This window comes from Mus caroli, chromosome 19 (genome assembly GCF_900094665.2).
Source record: "Mus caroli chromosome 19, CAROLI_EIJ_v1.1, whole genome shotgun sequence".
Taxonomy (NCBI): domain Eukaryota; kingdom Metazoa; phylum Chordata; class Mammalia; order Rodentia; family Muridae; genus Mus; species Mus caroli.
The window spans coordinates 9420681-9439156 of record NC_034588.1 but is presented as its reverse complement, the minus strand read 5'-3'; the positions used below and the strand labels follow the sequence as shown (position 1 = coordinate 9439156).

Genomic DNA, 18476 nt, shown 5'->3' with positions numbered 1-18476 from the left:
AAAACCGTTTCTCACAGAATACTCGTTCGTCTCACTTACAAAATGTCCTTCAGTGTTTTTATGTGAAGGGAGCTAACATAACCCGTTGAGTGAGAATCAGTTAGCAGAAGAGGAAAAACAGCATTGTAAAACCTGGTATTCCTTTCATACACCTATCAATTTGTCAGTGAGGCCAGCAATGCTCTGTATTTACCCATTCTTCTAGTGCCTACGTGGAGTGTTCTAGAATCAAAGACTCACACTGAACTAACTAGAATTACAAGTTCTTGACAGCCTTTGAGCTGGCCCTGCTTGCCATCCCGAATGCAGACTGCCTTAGCTGTGCAGGGTCTGACTCCAAGGAGGAAGGAAGCAAAAGCTCACAACAGGGCAAAGGACTCAAGAGGACCTTTGAGTCTGACACATTAGGTTAGAAAAACAGAGCAAAGAAGAAAAACCACAAAGGAGCCCAACTAATAGAACCTCAGATGCCCTGCCACTCAAGGAAGGCTGCACCACTGGACTCCTTAGCACCGCCCAGAAGAGGAAATGCCCTTCTGACCACGTGAGCAGAACACCTTCCCCCTGAGCAGCTGGTCCTGTTTCATGCAACCCACAATGTAACTTAAAGCACCTGATGATGGAAGCAAGACCTGGTATAGTCAGTGTTTTAACAGTTAGTTCCAAGGGGTCGGAAAAGCACTACATTTCTGAGAGGAACTGTCAAAGAGGTTACTCACATTGATCATGGCATTGGATGTTATTCTAAAAAGCGTGGCTCGTTCATTGACCTGCTTGATTTTCTCATTGCTCTCAGCAGGCAGCTTCAGGGACTCCAGCTCACTGAGGGAACGCTGCAGGGCGGTGCCATGCTTAGCTATCAAGTCATTGCACGTGCTCAGGTCCTCCACTTTGCTGGAGAGTGTTCGCAGGGTGTTCTGGAGCTCAGTCTTGTCAGTTTGTGAGACAGACTCTTCATCTCCTGATTCATCTGTAGGGATGCCAAGGTTAGGTTCTGCCTCTAGGATCAGGATGGAAAGTTGGAGCCCTATCTATCTACCTACCTGCCTGTCTGTCTGTCTAGCAAACCATGTGCATTCTGAGCAACTGAGGGCTTGCCACTCCCCAGGAGTCCTCTAGAACAGTGGTTCTCAACCTGTGGGCTGTGACCCTCTAGGGATTGAACAACCCTCTCACAGGGGTCATGTAATCAGATAGTTACATTATGATTCATAACAGTAGCAAAATCACAGTTATAAAGTAGCAACAAAACTAATTTTATGGTTGGGGTCACTACAACTTGAGAAACTGTATTAAAGGGTGGCAACATTAGGAAGGCTGAGAAGCACTGCTCATAGTGTGGCCCAAGACCTACACTATGCATAGACTTGAAGTGCATCATGATGATGCAAAGTCTCAGGTCACACTCCTGGACTTTTAGATTCAGATGGTGAGAGGCAAGGTCTGGGGACCTGCATTTCTCTTTTAAAATTATATTTATTTACAACTTTATATGTAGGGGGGTAGGGTATGTGTGCTACAGTGTACATGTACATGTCCGAAAATAACCTTTGGGGGTCAGTTCTCTCCTTCCACTGTGCAAATCTCAGAAATGGAATTCAGGTTGTTAGGTTTGGTAGCAAGTGCTTCACCGGCTAAGCCATCCCACTGGACCAGAATCTGTGTTTCTAATTGTGACCAAAGTAGTCCTAATATCCACGAAAGTTTAGATCCACTGATGGACAGGATATTATGAGAAACTGGATGCCTCTTAGAAACATATAACTAGATCTCTCAATTCTTTTTTGAGGCAGCTTCTCATGTAGCTCAGGTTAGCTTTGAACTTCCTATGTAGCCAAGAATGACCCTGAACTCTCGATCCTCTTGCTTCCACTTCCTGAAAGGTATGACCACCATACCTAGTGTTGAAGTTCTGGGGAATTAAAGGCTTCGTACATAGTAGGCAAACACTCTTACCAAAACTGAACCCCAAGGAGCCTTTAAACACTGAAGATTCCAATCTAATCCAAACTATTATTAAGTCCACCATTGTCTTTAGGGTGGCACGCAGGCCACCTGCAAAATGGGTTGAGAATGGAAGAGTAGCTTCTCCTATGTCACACAAAGCTACTGAGCTCCAAGGGAGCTAAACCTCATGATGAGCTTACCTGACTCTAATGCCCTCCAAAAGCAAACCAAGAGAGCTCTCAAGTCATAAACCGAGGAGGAGCTGGGCTGTTCCTCTCACTGTTGGCTTTGTACTTAACAGTTCGACACTGCAGACTGTTTTCCCAGCAATGTCACTCCTTTGTGAGCTAACATCAGCCCTTAAATTAAACAAAGGAACAAGAAAAGGTCTGTCCTCTCTCCTGGACAGAGGCAGGGGCCAAGGTCAAAGCAGAACCTGTCACCACAGAACTGATAAAGCAATGAAAACTCCTCTCATGGCTCAACAGACATCAGGCACCAAGCTAAGCAACTGGCAAACAAAAGCTGACATCTCAGTTCTCTGCCAGTGTGCAAGCTCAGTGCAATTATTATTATCTTCAGGGAAAATCCTATCCTTTTCTTTAGAGGAAAAAAAAGCTAATTTGAAAAAAAATTATTTTTACGGTTTTAAACTGTATTTGTGTCTATGCTCTTCTGGGTCAAAGGTGGGCAGATCCTCCTGGAGCTAAACTCAAGATGTTGGTGAGCTTCCAAACATGAATGCTGAGAACTGAAATCTCTCCCTCCGCCAGGACAGGGTTCTTGCAGCCGGATAAGACTGGTTTTTGGGTCATCTATCATGACTGTTACAACTTCATTAACAAAGAAGAAGCTACCAGAAGCTGGGCCTAAAATTCCAGCACTTGAGAGGTGGAAACAGAAGGATCAGACGTTCAAGGTCAACTTAAACTACAGACAAGACTGAGTATGAGGACAGCCTGGGGCATGACTGTCAGAAAAATAAAAAGAAATCAAGAGAAGAAAATTTGGCAAGGGTTCAAATTATGAGTTGTAAGATTCCTAATTCTGAAGCGGGGCAGTGGTGGCACACACCTGCAGAGGCAGGCGGATTTCTGAGTTCAAGGCCAGTCTGGTCTACAGAGTGAGGATAGCCAGGGCTACACAGAGAAACCCTGTCTCAAAAATAAATAAATAAATAAATAAATAAATAAATCCTAATTCTGAGCTAGTACTAAAGTAATTATGTCTCAAATATTTAAGAAAGGTAACTGATATTAAAAATAAAAGCACAGACCAAGCACTAGGCACAGTAGAGAATGTCTTTAGTCCTAGCACTCAGGAGGCAGAGGCAGGAGGATACGGTTACAGGCCATCCAAGGCTACTACTAGTAAGACCATGAAGCAAAAAATTTAAAACAACATTTTTTTAAGCATAAGTGGTATGCCATATCTATAGGACCAAGGTTTTTCAACTTCAGCCAGCTGAAGGGTGGAGATGCTATTCTGTACCTCACAGGGCACTGAGCACTATCTTTGGCTTCTAGTCTCTATATGCCAGTAACACCCCAGCTTCTTTTATTTTTAACTAAAAATATCTCCAGACATTATCAAATGTCATATGTGTATATGCAGGACTGAACTCAGTTCACAATCACTACTCAAGAGAAATAACATACAACAAGAAGACTGGGATATCTAAGACATGGAACATAATCAAAAATGTACACTGCAGTCAGGGTTGTAAAAAATTGTGTTTCCCAGGCCAGTGTTCCTTTGCTCCATACCTGATTCGGCCAGCATCTTCACAGCCTTGGCCTTGGCCAGTTCTAAGGCTGTCACCCAGCGCTGACGCTCTACTTCGGAGCTGGCCTTCAAGTGGTAGGTCTGAGCACCGCCATTGGAGATGATGAAGTTACAAGAGTCCTCCACAGTGATGTTGGCTGTGGCGAGGTTGATGGTACCTCGGCAGGTGTGTCTCATCTCTGCCTTGGACCTGCCATAACAAGACAAAAAAGGCTAAACAGAAAGGTAACAGACATCTGCCCTGCTCTGCCTTTAGTTCCTCTTATTAACTCTGGGCCTTTGAAAATTAAGTAGTCTTAGGAAACAACAAATTCTTGTTTTATTTCCTTCAAACAACTCTTGGAAATTTAAGCAGTGAGAAATTGCTTTCAGAGCTTGTAAGCACGGTTTGTGAATCAGAGTTTATTGCCCCACTGTTCCTCTTACTATTAGCTTATAAAAATACAGTCTTTACTGAGCTAGAATTGCATGAACTATTAATTCAGCAGTTAATTAAATACAACTGACTGAGTTTTGAAAGGTGGAGAGAATCGTGGAGCCACTACCACATCCGAGTGTAGAACAGCCCTAGCTCTCTCATGCCCATTTGCAGTCACAAACCACTTTTTACTTAGCAAGTTATAAAACACTTTATAACCTTGTGCAACAAAAATTTTTGACACTCTCATTCTCTAAGAATAGCTCCATTTTTATACACTGAACCACCCCCTCACTGTAAATCAGCCCAAATGGGAACTGTCATGCCATGCTTAGGATTACATTGCCGAAATGTATAAAAGGCAAACCACCCTACCTGAGTAGACTATTAAATATTGGTTATGGCTCAGATGTAAGAAGTAATAACTATAATAAAGAATAACCACGAAACAATCACCAGGCATTTTAATCTTTTGGAAAATGCAGTTTCCTAAGTTCCAGGTTTTTACTGGTGGGAACTCCTAAGCCGTCCTATTAATAGCCAGGAAAGACTCAGCAGGTCTGCACTCAAGAGGGCTGGGTGTAAAAATTCCCCCAATCTCTACTGACAGCTCTATTAATAGACTAACTTCTGAACTTCACAACACTACTTGGTGACAACAAGCTACAAAGCACTGGGCATAAAATATCGACTCACATTAAACATAAACTCCCAGCACTACTGAGCACGCAGAGAAACCTGCCCATTTCCCCACTGCCACTGGCTACACCCAGGGACCCTCACGTTGAAACTGCAGTTTCCCCTGTCCAACTCAGAACATAAAGAGGTCAAAGTCCTTTGCCACAGTACAAAGCGTAGAGCCAAGCAGCCAAACACACCTGGCACATCCAGAATTCCTACATGCCAGAAATGGCACACACCCTTCCCAGACCCTAAGATTTGATGTATTTGAGAAAGTCTGTTCAACAGATTCACTGCTGTTGACCTTGTCATGTGTAACTTTTTTTCTTTCTCAAATGTACTAATGAGCAATAAGAGATCACAGGGTGGGGGTGAGGGTCTCAAAGGACTGGCCATTTTCCATGCCCTGCACCTGCCACACTGTAATGTGAATCCTTGTTTTTTCTATCCTTAGCACCCCCTCCAAGCTTCAGTTACATTATGAATAATGCAGGCTGAATTACAGACCACAGCTGAAGGCCAGCTTACCCTCAGTACATGGGCCTTCTATCACAGGCCTCCTTATTACTTTCCACTAACCACCTCCTAGGATCTCCTCTGGTTCCACCATCTTCTTGGATTAAAAAAGTTTCTCAGATAATATAAAGTCCATAGCTGGTTAACAGACACTAAGAAACACTGGGAGGGAGGGAGGCTTGCCCACAGAGCTCTTATGCTTAGAACTGAGGTAGGAAAGATTCTGCTTTGAAGTTCTTCAGCCATTACAGTATTACAGTTATTTTCTGGGTAGAAAGTTCTTGCCTGAAAAGGCCAGTTGAAATTTAATTTAATCTTTGGAACCTAGAAGGAAAACTTATTATAGCCTGCCATAGGTGTTTTTGAGAGAAATGAGATTTTGTGTAAGAGAGTAAGTTATGGGGCATTTATGTAAAGAAACATAAGACAAAAGGCTTGCTCAGGTCTTTTCTTCTGTAATCAGAGGATGGAGTCTATGAAGAGAAAATGGATTTTGAAAATGGCATACATCAGAGACTGTAGGTGCTGAACATATGACATTCAGAGGAGGAATGCTAACACAGCTAAGTAGCTCTAGGAAGGAGATGGGGACCACAAGCCCCCTGCTAAGAATAAACTGCCAACGCAGCAGGAAGGATGTACTTCACTGAAATTCTGCGGGTGTGGGGTAAGGATCAGATTGATAAACTACACCCTGTTGATCGGTTGGCCTGTGAGTGGAACCATTGTACTTGGCATGACAGGCTAATGGCATATCTTGCTATGTTTTGGAAGGTGTTTTATGTGGAGTCAGCTTCTGTGAGAAAGAAGGTTAAAAAAAAGCAGCAACAAATATGAAGAATAGCAACAGGGTACATTATTAATATCCAAGGTCAACACTGACCAAGATTTATACTGATCAAACAATCAGGTATCCTGCAAAGTAGATAATGTAAGAACTTAGTTGGATTAAACCATCAGAGAATATTTCCATTTTTTTAGATTTCCTGTATTTTATGTGTCTTTTGCCCGTGTTTATGTATGTTCAGTAAGTGCTCGTCTCCAACCCAAGACTACACATTATTAAAGCCCTTAGGTAATACAGTTGGTTTTTTGCTTGGTTTGGTTTTCGTTGTTTTGTAGCTGTAGCTGTCCTGGAACTTGCTATGTAGACCAGGATGCCTCAAACTCATAAAGATCCACCTGCCTCTGCCTCTTGCTGGGATTAAAGGCTTGTTATCACTATATCTAGTCCTTAATGTACAAGTTTTAATAGGAGGAATCAATGTTACTAGAGATTTATGAACCAAGTCAGGATATGAATCATTAGAATAGTAGTCAATTAAAACAAGACATGGAGCTTGAACAGATGGGAAAAAAAAAATCTCTGAGCCAAAGTAAAACTTTAAATGTATGTTATAACCCTAAAATGAGCTATAGATGAGTAGGAGAAAGGGTTATATTAAAATTAATTCAGAATACAATAATGAAAATGTCACACCTACTAAACAACTAACGTTGCTTAAGCATCAAGGATGAGCTAAGGCATTTTCTATGTGAGGAGCGATAAAAATGTTCCCACCAACAGCCTCTAACTCTCGTCTTCAAGCTTTCTTTAAAATTCTCTACGAGCCAAGCCAACGATGTTCATGGAGGTTATTCGTCCCCCATGGGCCTCCTGATAGGAGAGAAACTACCGGTGAAATTGAAAAGGAATACAGGCTGAGTCACGCCCCCAGCAGTGTCTTGGGTTCCCAAACTGGATGGACTGTGGGAAGAGATTTCAACCAGAAATGGCATTATTATACTCAGCAAATCCCTCTTAGAGTAGACGTCTGTACTTTCTTCATGAGACACACTGTAGCACACTCTATAAACCTAAACCGTGTCTTAGGTAATTATCTCTGTATCTAACTGGTTCATGTAGCACTAACCTAGGTTTTAGGTTTTAAAGTATGAAGAGTAATTTCAAATCCTAATTTCTCCAAGACCCTGGGAGAGCTGCCCATGCTAAGTCTGCTTTCTTGTCAAGAACATGGGAACATGTCCTAACTCCCAGGGAGATAGGAGATCTATGAGCACTAAATGAACAGTTGCATGTAAGACATCCAGCCACAAAGCAAGGCTGGTGGGAAAGCTTATAACCTATCCTCAAATCACCTCTCAACACCTCTGTCTAGTAATATAAGCCCCAAAGTGTGACATGTTATGACCATGCTATGAGTCACAGTAAGTATACATTAACCATACCAAAATAAGCACTGTGAAACCTTAACAATCATTTCAAAAACATGTGTTCTTCCTTTAATAAAACTTGATCTTAAATAAAACTAAAACGTACACGGTGAGTGCTAGATAAGACAGTCATTCCCATGGGAAGAGGTGGGGCAGGCAAAAGTAAAAGCTATGGTAGAGTACACATCTCTATTGTGGACTGTCTAGACCGAGAAAGTACGCGCATGCTTGAAGAGGTAAGACATATGGTGGACAGAATCCCAGAGTCTCCCTGTGTGTGGTATTCTGATGTCTGAATGTGTATACTGAGAAGGCATGGGCAGGTATATCAAGGGTGTATCAGAAACATTAAATTTTAGAGACTAGAGCACAAAAAGTTAGGAGTTGAAACTTCCACTGTAAGTTCCTGAGGGACAGTGCCCGGGCTCTCTCTGTCTGTGCCCCTCCAGCCTTACAACAGTGCCTTAGTTGCAGAATTAGCGATTGCACCCACGTGGTAGCGGAAATACAATGGCAGAGCAGATGCTCTCCAAACAATTGCTGACAGGAAAGACCCAGGGATGGAGGCAGATGAGGCACTAGGGGCGGGTGACAGCGGAGACAAGAGCAGTGTGTCAAATCTGCAGGTTCTGACTTCTGCAAGCTGTCAACCTGTGCAGGTGACAGACAGCGACCCAAGGCGACCTTGGCAGTGAAGCCAGCCGGCGGAGAGTGACAGCGCGGGTCTGTGGGCTGCACAGGGGGGAGGCCAGGTAAGCGTGGCGCCCCGGAAGCAGTTACCTGTAGTAGCTTAGGAGCCCGTTGCTCAGCACGAACCATCGCCGCTGGTAGCCTTTGATGTAATTGGTCCATTTGAAGAGCCAGCCCTCTCTAGCCGAGCCCGAGCCCCCGGCGCCCGAACCGCCCGAGCCCGCGGCTGGCGGTGCAGAGCCCGGGCCGCCTGCCGCCACTCCTCCGGCCCCGGGGCCCGGGCCGCCCGCCGTCGCCGCCGTCGCGGCCGCCACCCCGGAGCCGGGCCCCGCGTCCCCGCGTCCGCCGCCGCCTCCCACCGCGGGTGGACCCGCGCCGCCGCCGCCCGGAGCCGCGATGGCTGCCGGGCCCGGCCCCACCACTCCTCTCAGCTCGGTCGCCGCCATGAGCCGCCGCCGCCCGGAGAGACACGACCGGAACCGCCTACGAGCTCCGCCGCCGCCGCCCGGAGCGCCCAACACGGCTAGCGCTTCAGCCGCCGCCGCGCAGCGTCCCCGCCCCGCCAGCCCCGCCGCGGGAAGGAGGGCTCGACCGCCGGGAAGGAGGGCGGCGATTGGTGCCGCCAAGTGTCACTTGCGGAAGACCCCGCGGACATTGGCATTTCTCTCGGGCCTGTCATGCTACTCCGCCCAGTGAGAAGCTCAAGGCGCGACGCGTCCTCCAGGCCTGCTTTCGATTGGCTAACAGGAAAGCCAATCAGGCAGGGCTACAAAATCATTGGTGGCTTTCCGAAGTCCGAGGACGGGAGAATGCAGAGCGCACGGCCGGTTTGGCCTCCGAATGGCTAGTACTTCCGTCAGTCATTACAGTTTATGCTTCTGTCATTGCCACGTCACCCCCGCCCATCGCGCTGCCCTTCATCCTCTTCCGCCCTTACGGATTGGTGGTTGATATCAGCTGCTCAAGCCTTTCTACCAATTACTGAATGCATTGAAGTAAATGGGGCAGAGTCCAGCCTTCACATACTCATTCTTATTTTTTATTGGCTGACACCTATGTCTTTCACCTGTCGGTGGAGAGGCAGGGCTATGATTGGAGATGATTGGTTCTGGAAATTGTCAGTGAAAGCTGCAGTTGGCCGAGATAGCAAATAAATTCATGGATGCACAAGTGGGCAGGCACGTTTGCAGCTTTAAGGAAGTGATGGGCCTCTATAAATGCTCTTGATGTGGGTGTGCTGTGGAATTCCCACCTTCTCAATTGAGACTTGCAGATGGCCTTAATAAAGAGAGATGGATGGTTCCTGGGTCTCCTAGGGATTCCCTTCTCATGTCCTGCTTCCGGAAGAACCGAAAGAGAGCTTCCTCGGCCCCCTCCTGGACTCACGACTCCCCCAATCCTGACCCCATTCCCTTTCCTGGTTTACCCTCTGTCTCTTCACTCTAGATTCTCATACACTTCTATTAATTCTGACCATCTAGTTGCCGACCTCATTTACGGGGAGAATAGACTGGCAAAGACCTACTACCTACCTTTATATCTCTTTTCCAAATCTAAAGGCCCTTGTTAGGTTTAGTGTGGTAAAAACACAATTCTCTTGTTTATTGTTGGGGTTTTGTTGTTTTGTTTTGAACTGGGTGTTGAGTGATTAGATTTGATCAGCTTAATTACAGCTGTGTTAGAGGTCACAAATTTCAGTAACTAGTCCAGCATTGAGCTGTTGTGAAATATTATTACAAAAATAGGCAAAACCTGCACTTTGGGGAATCTAACACCTATTACAGTGTAGCAGTTTTTGACCTGGCAGTAGGAATAGGGTTTAACTTTTATTTATTCATTTCTTCTAATTTTGTGTGTGTGTGTGTACACATGAGTGCAGGTACTTGTGGATGCCAGAAGAGGGCATAAAATCCCCTGGAGCTGGAACTAAAGTTGGTGGGTAGCCAACCCATAAGAATACTGGGAACAGAACTCAAGTTCTCTAGAACAGGGAGCACTGTTAACATCTCTCCAGTCAGTCCTAGGAGTTGCTTTTAGATAGTATAAAAAAAACGATTTACCTCATCAATGTCAAGAAGTAATCTAAGCATGGGAGGTGTTGGCACATACCATTAATCCCAGCTCTCAAGAGACAGAGGTGGGTGGATCTCGTGAGTTCTAGGCCAGCCTAGTCTACAGAGTGAATTCCAGGACAGCCTAGTCTACAGAGTGAATTCCAGGACAGCCAAGGCTACACAGAGAAACCCTTGACTCAAATGGAAAGAAGGAAGAAAGGAATAAAAGAGGAAGGAAAGAAGGAAGGAAGGAAAGAAAGAAGGAAGGAATCTAGTCTGATTTGGAAAGCCTGGCTTCCCACTTTGGTTAAACAACTTTACAGGAAAGGAGTGGAAAGAGGGAGGGAGGGCCTTTGGAATCATGCAGTTGAAATAAAGCTCATTTGAGTTTTGACCAGCTGCAAGCGTCTGTGACAAATGGGAGCTGAGGTGTCACATGTCCCTCAGTTCAGTGTGCAATCACAAAGGAGAAACACATACTTTTAAAACCAGGAGATCTTGCTGTCCCCATGTCAACCTAGTAAGCTCACATCACTAACCCAGAGACAACATTCTTATGAGGTCCCTGTGATCTTGCAGCACAAAGTAGAAATGCCATTAGTGAATAAAACTCTCTTGCCAAAATAATTGAAACTGAATCAAATAAAGCCTGGTTACAGGAGCTAAAGGAAGCAGTTTAATGACAGAAGCAAAGAGACAACCATGTGGAGAATGTGGGGTCTGGGAGATGGCTCTGGGTTGTAATGCTGCTCTTGCATGAGACATCCCTCAGTTCAAACTCACAATCACTGGTCACTCCAGCTCCGAAGATCCAATGCCTTTGACTTAACCTGGCACCTGCATTCAGGTGAACAAACTCACAAAGAGACACACATAGAGACACGTGATTTATAAAGACTCACTGAGAATGTAGCTCAGGTGGTGGAGGGCTTGCCTGGCATGCACAAGAACCTGGATTCTACCCCCAGCACCACTCACACCAGGAGCGGGAGGCAATAAATTTATTTAAGACCTCAGGGTGATTCTGCTTGCTAATTAACAAACAGACTTAAAGGCACAATTAAATGAGTACGGAATTGGATTCTGGCTCCGCAAAACTGACTTTAGACTTCTTCAGCACAGTTGCAAAATGAGAACTGTCTCGGGCTGCCAGCCTGTTGTTAGGCAGTTACTATATTAGTTCAGTTACTGATGATGGAGATCTGCAAACAGATCTTTAAGATCTGGAAAGCTGTGCCAAAGCATATAGAAGTGAATGTTACACTACCAGTCATTTTCTTCAAAATGATTCAGCACAAAAGGGAGGAAAAGGAAGACAGCCACCTAATCACTGTTGGTTTTCATTAGACAGAAGAACTGAGAAACAAATTAAGGTAAGAAGAATTTATTTTTGCCTTATGGTCTCAAAAGTTCCAGTTCAGGATCTCCTTGCTCCATGATTCAAGGCCAGGCTGGGCTACACACGGTGATTTGGGGTCTGCGTGATAAGACAAAGCATAGGGAAGGTATAGTACAGCAAAGCACCTTTCTTGTTGCCCAACAGCAAACAGAGGGGCCAGGTCCCCAGTGGTCTACTTCCTCCAAGTCTGCCCCATCCTTCAGTTTCCACCACTTCCCCTCTGTCCATTCAAATTTTGACTCAGTCAGATAGCTTAGTCTAGGAGCTGGGGCGATGGCTCAGCAGTGAGAGTGCTTTCTGCTCTACAGAGGATCAAGGGTCAGCACCCAGCACCCATTCGGTGACTCACAACTGTCTGTAATTCCAGTTGTAGGGCATTTGATGTTTCTTTTGACCTCCTTTGGCTCCTGTACCCGCACAGTGCACATACTCAGGCACACACAGGAGTATATACATTTTAAAAAGCAGTCTATTGATTAGTTTAAAGCTCTCATGAAACAATTCCTTCTCAATGACTGAATCCACCACATGGGGGAACCAAGCTTTCAAGAAAGGAGCCTTTTGGCAAGCAACTCCATATATGTAAATCACCACAGGAGGGTATAGTCTAAAATGTGCACACATGCTATGTGCTTACCTAAAAGAGAAAATATGGCATACACCGAGGGGGAGTTGTGTCATCGGATGGTTGTTTTTCTCAGATACAAAGTGTATCAGCGCGCGTTGTATCACAGTTTTTGTTTTTATTCAAAAAGATTTAAAAACATCTGGGCATGGTGGCACATGACTTTAATCCCAGCACTTGAGAGGCAGTAGCAGGAGAATCTCTGAGTTCAAAGGCAGTCTGGTCTAACTGAGCTAGTTCCAGAACAGCCAGGACTATGCAGAGAAACTGTCTCTAAAAGACAAGAAAAAAAAAAAAAAAAACACTTAACAAAAAAAATACTGAGTTAAGTTATTGATGTCACTCCACACTACCACCAGAATAGAATTCAGAATTTTTGGTCTGGCAGGTGAGGCCGTTCCGTGCATCATCTCTGGCAGGTGAGGTCCTTCCTTGCATCATCTCTGACCTCCACCCTCTCCTGCTTTTCTCTCCGTTTCTTTTATTGTTTCAGAAAGCAAACCATTAGAGTATTTTGTTTTCAATGGAAAAAACAAACCCCATGTTCTTGACCAAATGTATTTTCCACGAGTATGAAGTTTGTTTTCCCAACAGGCTGTTCTTGAAGGGTGGGTTGTTGCTCTCCAGGCATCAGGGTCCTGGTTCTCCCATCTCCTACCTGTGACCCAGCCCACCTCAGTGCCACCTTTGCACGGGCCCGTTGCTATGAGCTGTGCCCAGTGGGCACTGGTGGTCTCTATCTCCTACCTGTGGCCGGGCCCACCTCAGTTCTGCCTTTGCAGGGGCCCGTTGCTATGAGCTGCACCTGGTGAGCACTGGTGGTGTTTGTGCTGTCTGCCCTCCTGCCAACCTTCTGAGAGTCCTGCAGACCTCTCTTGCCAAGTCCTACTGGAGGTAATGCTGCAGAGGAGTGCCAAGCAGTAGCATTAGCCATCTGGGTTCAGCCCCTCAGAGGGTTGGGCCCTGGTCCTTTCATAATTTACCCACCACCCTCATCTCTGTCTCTGAACTGGGAATAGGAGCCCACAGTGCCTGAGTAAAGCTTTCCCAGTCCCTCATCTTTGCTGTAGACTCCATCTAGGTTCACTCCCAGCCCCCCTTGTCCAGGTACACACCTGCCCTGGCTTGTGTTGTCCGTGCCTTTTACCTGCAGTCAAAAAATGCTGAGTTGAGTTATTGATGTCACTCCACACTACCTCCAGAATAGAACTCAGAATTTTTGGTCTGGCAGGTGAGGTCGTTCTGTGCATCATCTCTGACCTCCACCCTCTCCTGCTTTTCTCTCCACTCTCTATTAAATTGATCTACACACTTTCCCTTTGCTTCCTCTGCCTGGCACCTTTGTATAGGCTTTTTCTCCATTCAGTGGACAATGTGATACTACATCCTTATAGAGTGTCCCCTGAATTCCATAGCTGTAGCAATCTCCCTTCTCCAGGACACAGACTTTCTCTATGATGTTAAGTGTTTTAGGTGTCAGCCAAAATACCAGAGCAAAACAACTTGAAGAAGAGAACACTAATTTTGGATCATAGTTTTAGAACTCAGTCGTCAGAGCAGTGGGGCAGAGCAGGGCAGGGGGGAGTTCACCTAGTGGTCTCAAGGGAGCAGAGGCGGGGTGGGGGTCGGGGGGAGACAGTATGCCTGTAGTGATGAGGGTGTTTTTTTTTTTTTTCTCTTCTTTTATTCTACCTAGTCTGTGGACTGAGATAGCATGGGAAGGTTTAGAAGTGTGGGGAGAGGGGAGTGTTTGCAGGCAGGGGAAGGTTTAGGAATGCCCAGCCTTTGGGTTAGTCCTGCCATGTCAAGAATTAACTATTAACTGTCATGTGTGTGTGTGTGTGTGTGTGTGTGTGTTTCATTCTTGAATTCAGGTAGATCCACTTGCCTCTCCCTCCTGACTGCTGGGATTTAAGGTACCTACCACCCTGCCTGGCTGGGAATGTATACATGGCTGAAGAAAGATCTGTGTGCAGGCTTTTTCCTTTCTTTTCAAGCTTATTTTTAAGTTAACATACAAAGAAGTAGGTTTTATTATAGCATTGCATGTGTGTATGTGTGTGTGCACATGTTTACATGTGGGTACGTGTGTGGATACATGTATGCTTGTGCTCATGGAGGCCAGAGATCAACCTTGTTTGTAATTACATGGCCTTGCTTTGTGCTGGAGCTTCCTGATCCGGCTCCCCTGGGTGGCCAGTGAGTGCTATAGATCCGTTTATCTCTACCTCCCAGCACTGAGGTTACAAATGGGTACCACCACATCCAACTTTTTAATTTTTTTTTATTTTTTGGTTTTTCGAGACAGGGTTTCTCTGTGCAGCCCTGGCTGTCCTGGAACTCACTCTGTAGACTAGGCTGGTCTCGAACTCAGAGATTCGCCTGCCTCTGCCTCCCAAGTTCTGGGATTAAAGGTGTGTGCCACCATGCCCAGCAAAGATTTATTTATTATATCTAAGTACACTGTAGCTGTCTTGAGACACACCAGAAGAGAGCATCAGATCTCATTACGGATGGTTGTGAGCCACCATTCGGTTGCTGGGATTTGAACTCAGGGCCTTCAGAAGAGCAGTCATGCTCTTAACCGCTGAGCCATCTCCCCAGCCCCACCCAACTTTTTAAATAAGGGTTTTGGGTGTCAAATGAGCTTTTGTTTGTTTGTTTTGTTGTTGTTGTTGTTTTGTTCTCTCAAAGCAAAACCCTTTGCTGATTATCCCTCCAGTCCCTGTTATCGAATTTTCATGCAAATACTTTGTTCTTAATACTCCCTCCTCTCCTCTGGCTGGACCCTTCCTCCCCTCCCAATAGCCTCCCATGCTGCTTTCCTGTAATGCATATTCCATTGCTTTCTAGTTCTTCTTTTCTTTCTTCTGAGCATACAAGTTTTTATATAAACATGTTCCCTACTTGTCAGGTTAAAGTTTTCTTTTTCTTTTCTTTCTTTCTTTCTTTCTTTTCTTTTCTTTTCTTTTTTTTTCTTTCTTTCTTTTTCTTCTTCTTTTTTTTTTTTTTGAACGCACTAAAGCTTTATTACAAAAGGAGTTAACTGCTAGAGATGGCCCTCCAGTTTTTCTCTGTGTCCTTTCCCTTCCCAATATACACCTCCAGGGGAGGTCAAGGGTCCATTGTAGAAGGGGTGTCTAGGAAAGTGAAATATGCTAATATTTTTTCCAAAGTTCCTCCAAATCCTTCTAGGTGCTAGTGAACATCTTCTGGTAGAAGAGGTAGGGACTTCAGCTCTTATCTTCAAGATCCTCCATAGTTACGTCCTGGGGAGCTTTTATCTTCTGTTGGGCTGTGGCTGACTAGTCCTGGTTGACTTGGAGGGGGCTTTCACTTCCATGGCTGCTTTTTCTTTCTGGGCAAGTCGGATCTGCTGCAAGAGTTTCCTGCGCTTCTTCCCAGACAGCGTGATGTTGGCACGAGCACTGGACACCCGCTTCTTGAGGTGGTGCTTCATAGTCAGCCCTTCGTCTATCACAGCCCCGACCACCCGGCGCTTCCGTCGCCGATCCCTGCTTAATACCCTGCGGCGCTTGAACAACTTCTTCTTCAGCTCTGTCCAGGGACGATTGATCTTTCCTCCCGGAGATGCAGGTTAAAGTTTTAAACTTAGTTTTTATTATGCATCCTGGCATCAGCTCTATGGCCCAGCTTTTACCGTGTGATGGTTTGCTAATGGTGTTCTTTTTTATTTTATTTTATTCTCAATCGATTGATTTGTGTGTGTGTCTTCAGTCAAAATATTATATATATATAATATATATATACATACATATCTGGATGGGCCTGGAACTTGCTCAGTAGACCAGGCAGGCTTTGAACTGACAGAGATCCATCTGCCTGGCATTACAGACTTGTGCCACCATGCCCCAACAACTGATTTGTTCCTTTGAGGGACAGCAAGAGTCTCTTTTTAAATATGAATGTGAAGTAATTTGAGTTTGTCTTAGACTGAATTCCCCCAGGGCTTTACTGGGGAGCACTCCCTTCTGTGCTGAAATGACAGCAGCAGGCAGAAGGGTCAGAGGCAAAAGAACACTGAGCAACAGCAGCAGAGGCCCTCAAGCACAGTGCTATCTGGATCTGAGTCAGCTTACTTAGGGGCTCAGTCCTCAGAGAAGATACGGCTCAGCCATTTCCCTGCAGATTGGCCAGGGAGTAGGCAATCCGGAGAAACAGACTCAGCTGTGGCTGTCAGCCACCAATACTTGCAGCTGAGGACAGTGCTGAGTCCCCAAGGTAGGCATCTAGGGGGCCTCTATCCAGAGCATCCTGTAGTCTATGACATGTCCCCTCTCGGGTCAAGACTTCTATAGTTCACTTAACCTACACAAGAGACGCCAGTAAAAGCTGTACTTGGTAACCCTGTTGCTGCTTGCCAGAGGGACACTTCTCATTCCTGTTCTTCCTACTAGATTCTTAAAGTCTACCTGTCCTAGGTTCTGTATTCAGAGTGGGAAAGAGCTTGGAGAATGAATTCTGTTTTTGTGATCACTGGGGACTGGTCTAATTTCCTTTGCTTGCTATCTAACTTTTCTTGAAGTGAGTGCTGTCTCTAAGCATTCTGACCTTCCGCTTTCACTCAAGTCTGGGCAACAGGATGATGTAATTCATTGAAACTAAGGAGACACAAAGTGAATTTGTCAACAGTCTCGAGGGAAGTAATGGACCTTCTCTTTTGGGATCATTAGGTGCAAGAACCACATTTGGTGTGTTTTGTGTCTACTACATGGGGAACAATTACGTGTTTTTAAATAAGGAGAGTTTCACATGTCCCTCACAGGAGGCACTATTCACCTGGTTATTCACTTGGTTACGATGTCCCAGGGCCTTGATAACCTGGCCTCAAGTCCTGGTTTTGCTAAGTGAGTCCAGTCTTGGGCTGTTTATACAATGACTCAACAATTTTCTTATGTCCATCTTACTGTTTCCTAAGTATTTGGGTAAGGATTAAAGAAAGCACAGGGAATATACCTGGATATATGTTACTAAATGCCAACTCTAATTAGTAATTTTGCAAGAAGATCATTAGAGCGCAACATATCTAACCACGTTGTGGTTTGGATTTGAAGTGTCTCCTTTCTCAGAGGCTCATATGCTGAAGGATTAGTCCCTAGCTAGTGACCATAATGAGAAGTGATGGGATCACAGGACTTTAGCCTCATCATAGAGTCATCCCTTTGTAAAGTCAAAGCTGAAGGGGCTATCAGGAGACGGGGCCTAGTTAGAGGAAATAGGTTTATGGGGCCTGGGGGGCCTGCTTTGAAAAGCTGTCTTTGCTTCTGGACTTTCCTCTGTTACTCTGCCTCCTGCCCACTGTGAAGAGAAACGCCCCATCCATCACATGCCCCCTGCCATGATGCTGTGTCTCATCATGATATCTGTTTTTATTTATGTGTGTGTGTACATGCATGTTTGCTGGTCTGTATGCATACCACATGTAGGCAGTATCTCTGGAGGCCAGTGCAGGTGCCAGATATCCCAGAACTGAGTTATAGGGGGTCGTGAGCTACATGGCTAGGGGACCGGGAACCACACTCTATCTCCTGTAATCTTATCACTGAGACTTCTTTCCACAACTCCCCACGTTGTTTTATTACAGATATTCTGTCCCAGCAACTAAAAGTTCAGTTTTCATTGAGAGCATCAGACATACTGCAGGGTTGCCTAGAAACACTTGAACTTTATAGAGGAAGAACTTGATTATTATTTTGTGTAAAGTATCTTTACAGATCATACCGTATATGTTTCAAACCACCCTCACTGTTCTATCTACTGTTTATTTTATTTATTTATTTATTTATTTATTTATTTATTTATTTATTTATTTGAGAGAGGGGTTCTATGTATAACAACCCTAGCTGTCCTGGACTCGCTTTGTAGAATAGACAAGCCTACAAAGGCCTGGGCTAGTTCCTCCTGCCTCTGCCTCCGGAGTGCTGAGATTAAAGGCACATGCCATCACACCCAGCTCTTCTACTTACATTTCTCTGAGGAGGACAATTGAGACTCAAACAGGTAAAGTCCCTTGCAGAGGCAGAACCTCTGTGTGCAAACATGGGCGTGACTAGGCAGGCCACATGTTACCTATGGCTTTGTAATCTCTCCACTTTTGCCCTTTACTAACTCACAATTTTGTTTCAG

General features: G+C 45.1%; 1 protein-coding gene and 1 pseudogene across 1 annotated transcript in view; both read right to left on the bottom strand.

Annotated features, from left to right (window-relative positions):
- Osbp (oxysterol binding protein) overlaps window positions 1–9158 on the bottom strand; it is a 28800-nt gene extending 19642 nt beyond the window's left edge. Inside the window, exons 1-3 of the mRNA XM_021151572.2 lie at window positions 8342–9158; window positions 3714–3922; window positions 720–970 (exon numbers count right to left, since the gene is read on the bottom strand). Coding sequence (XP_021007231.1) covers window positions 720–970; window positions 3714–3922; window positions 8342–8697 — 816 coding nt within the window. The 5' untranslated portion in view covers window positions 8698–9158. The remainder of the gene's footprint in view (window positions 1–719; window positions 971–3713; window positions 3923–8341) is intronic.
- Window positions 9159–15539: 6381 nt separating this feature from the next.
- LOC110285985 lies at window positions 15540–15927 on the bottom strand (annotated as a pseudogene).
- Between the last annotated feature and the right edge of the window lie 2549 nt (window positions 15928–18476).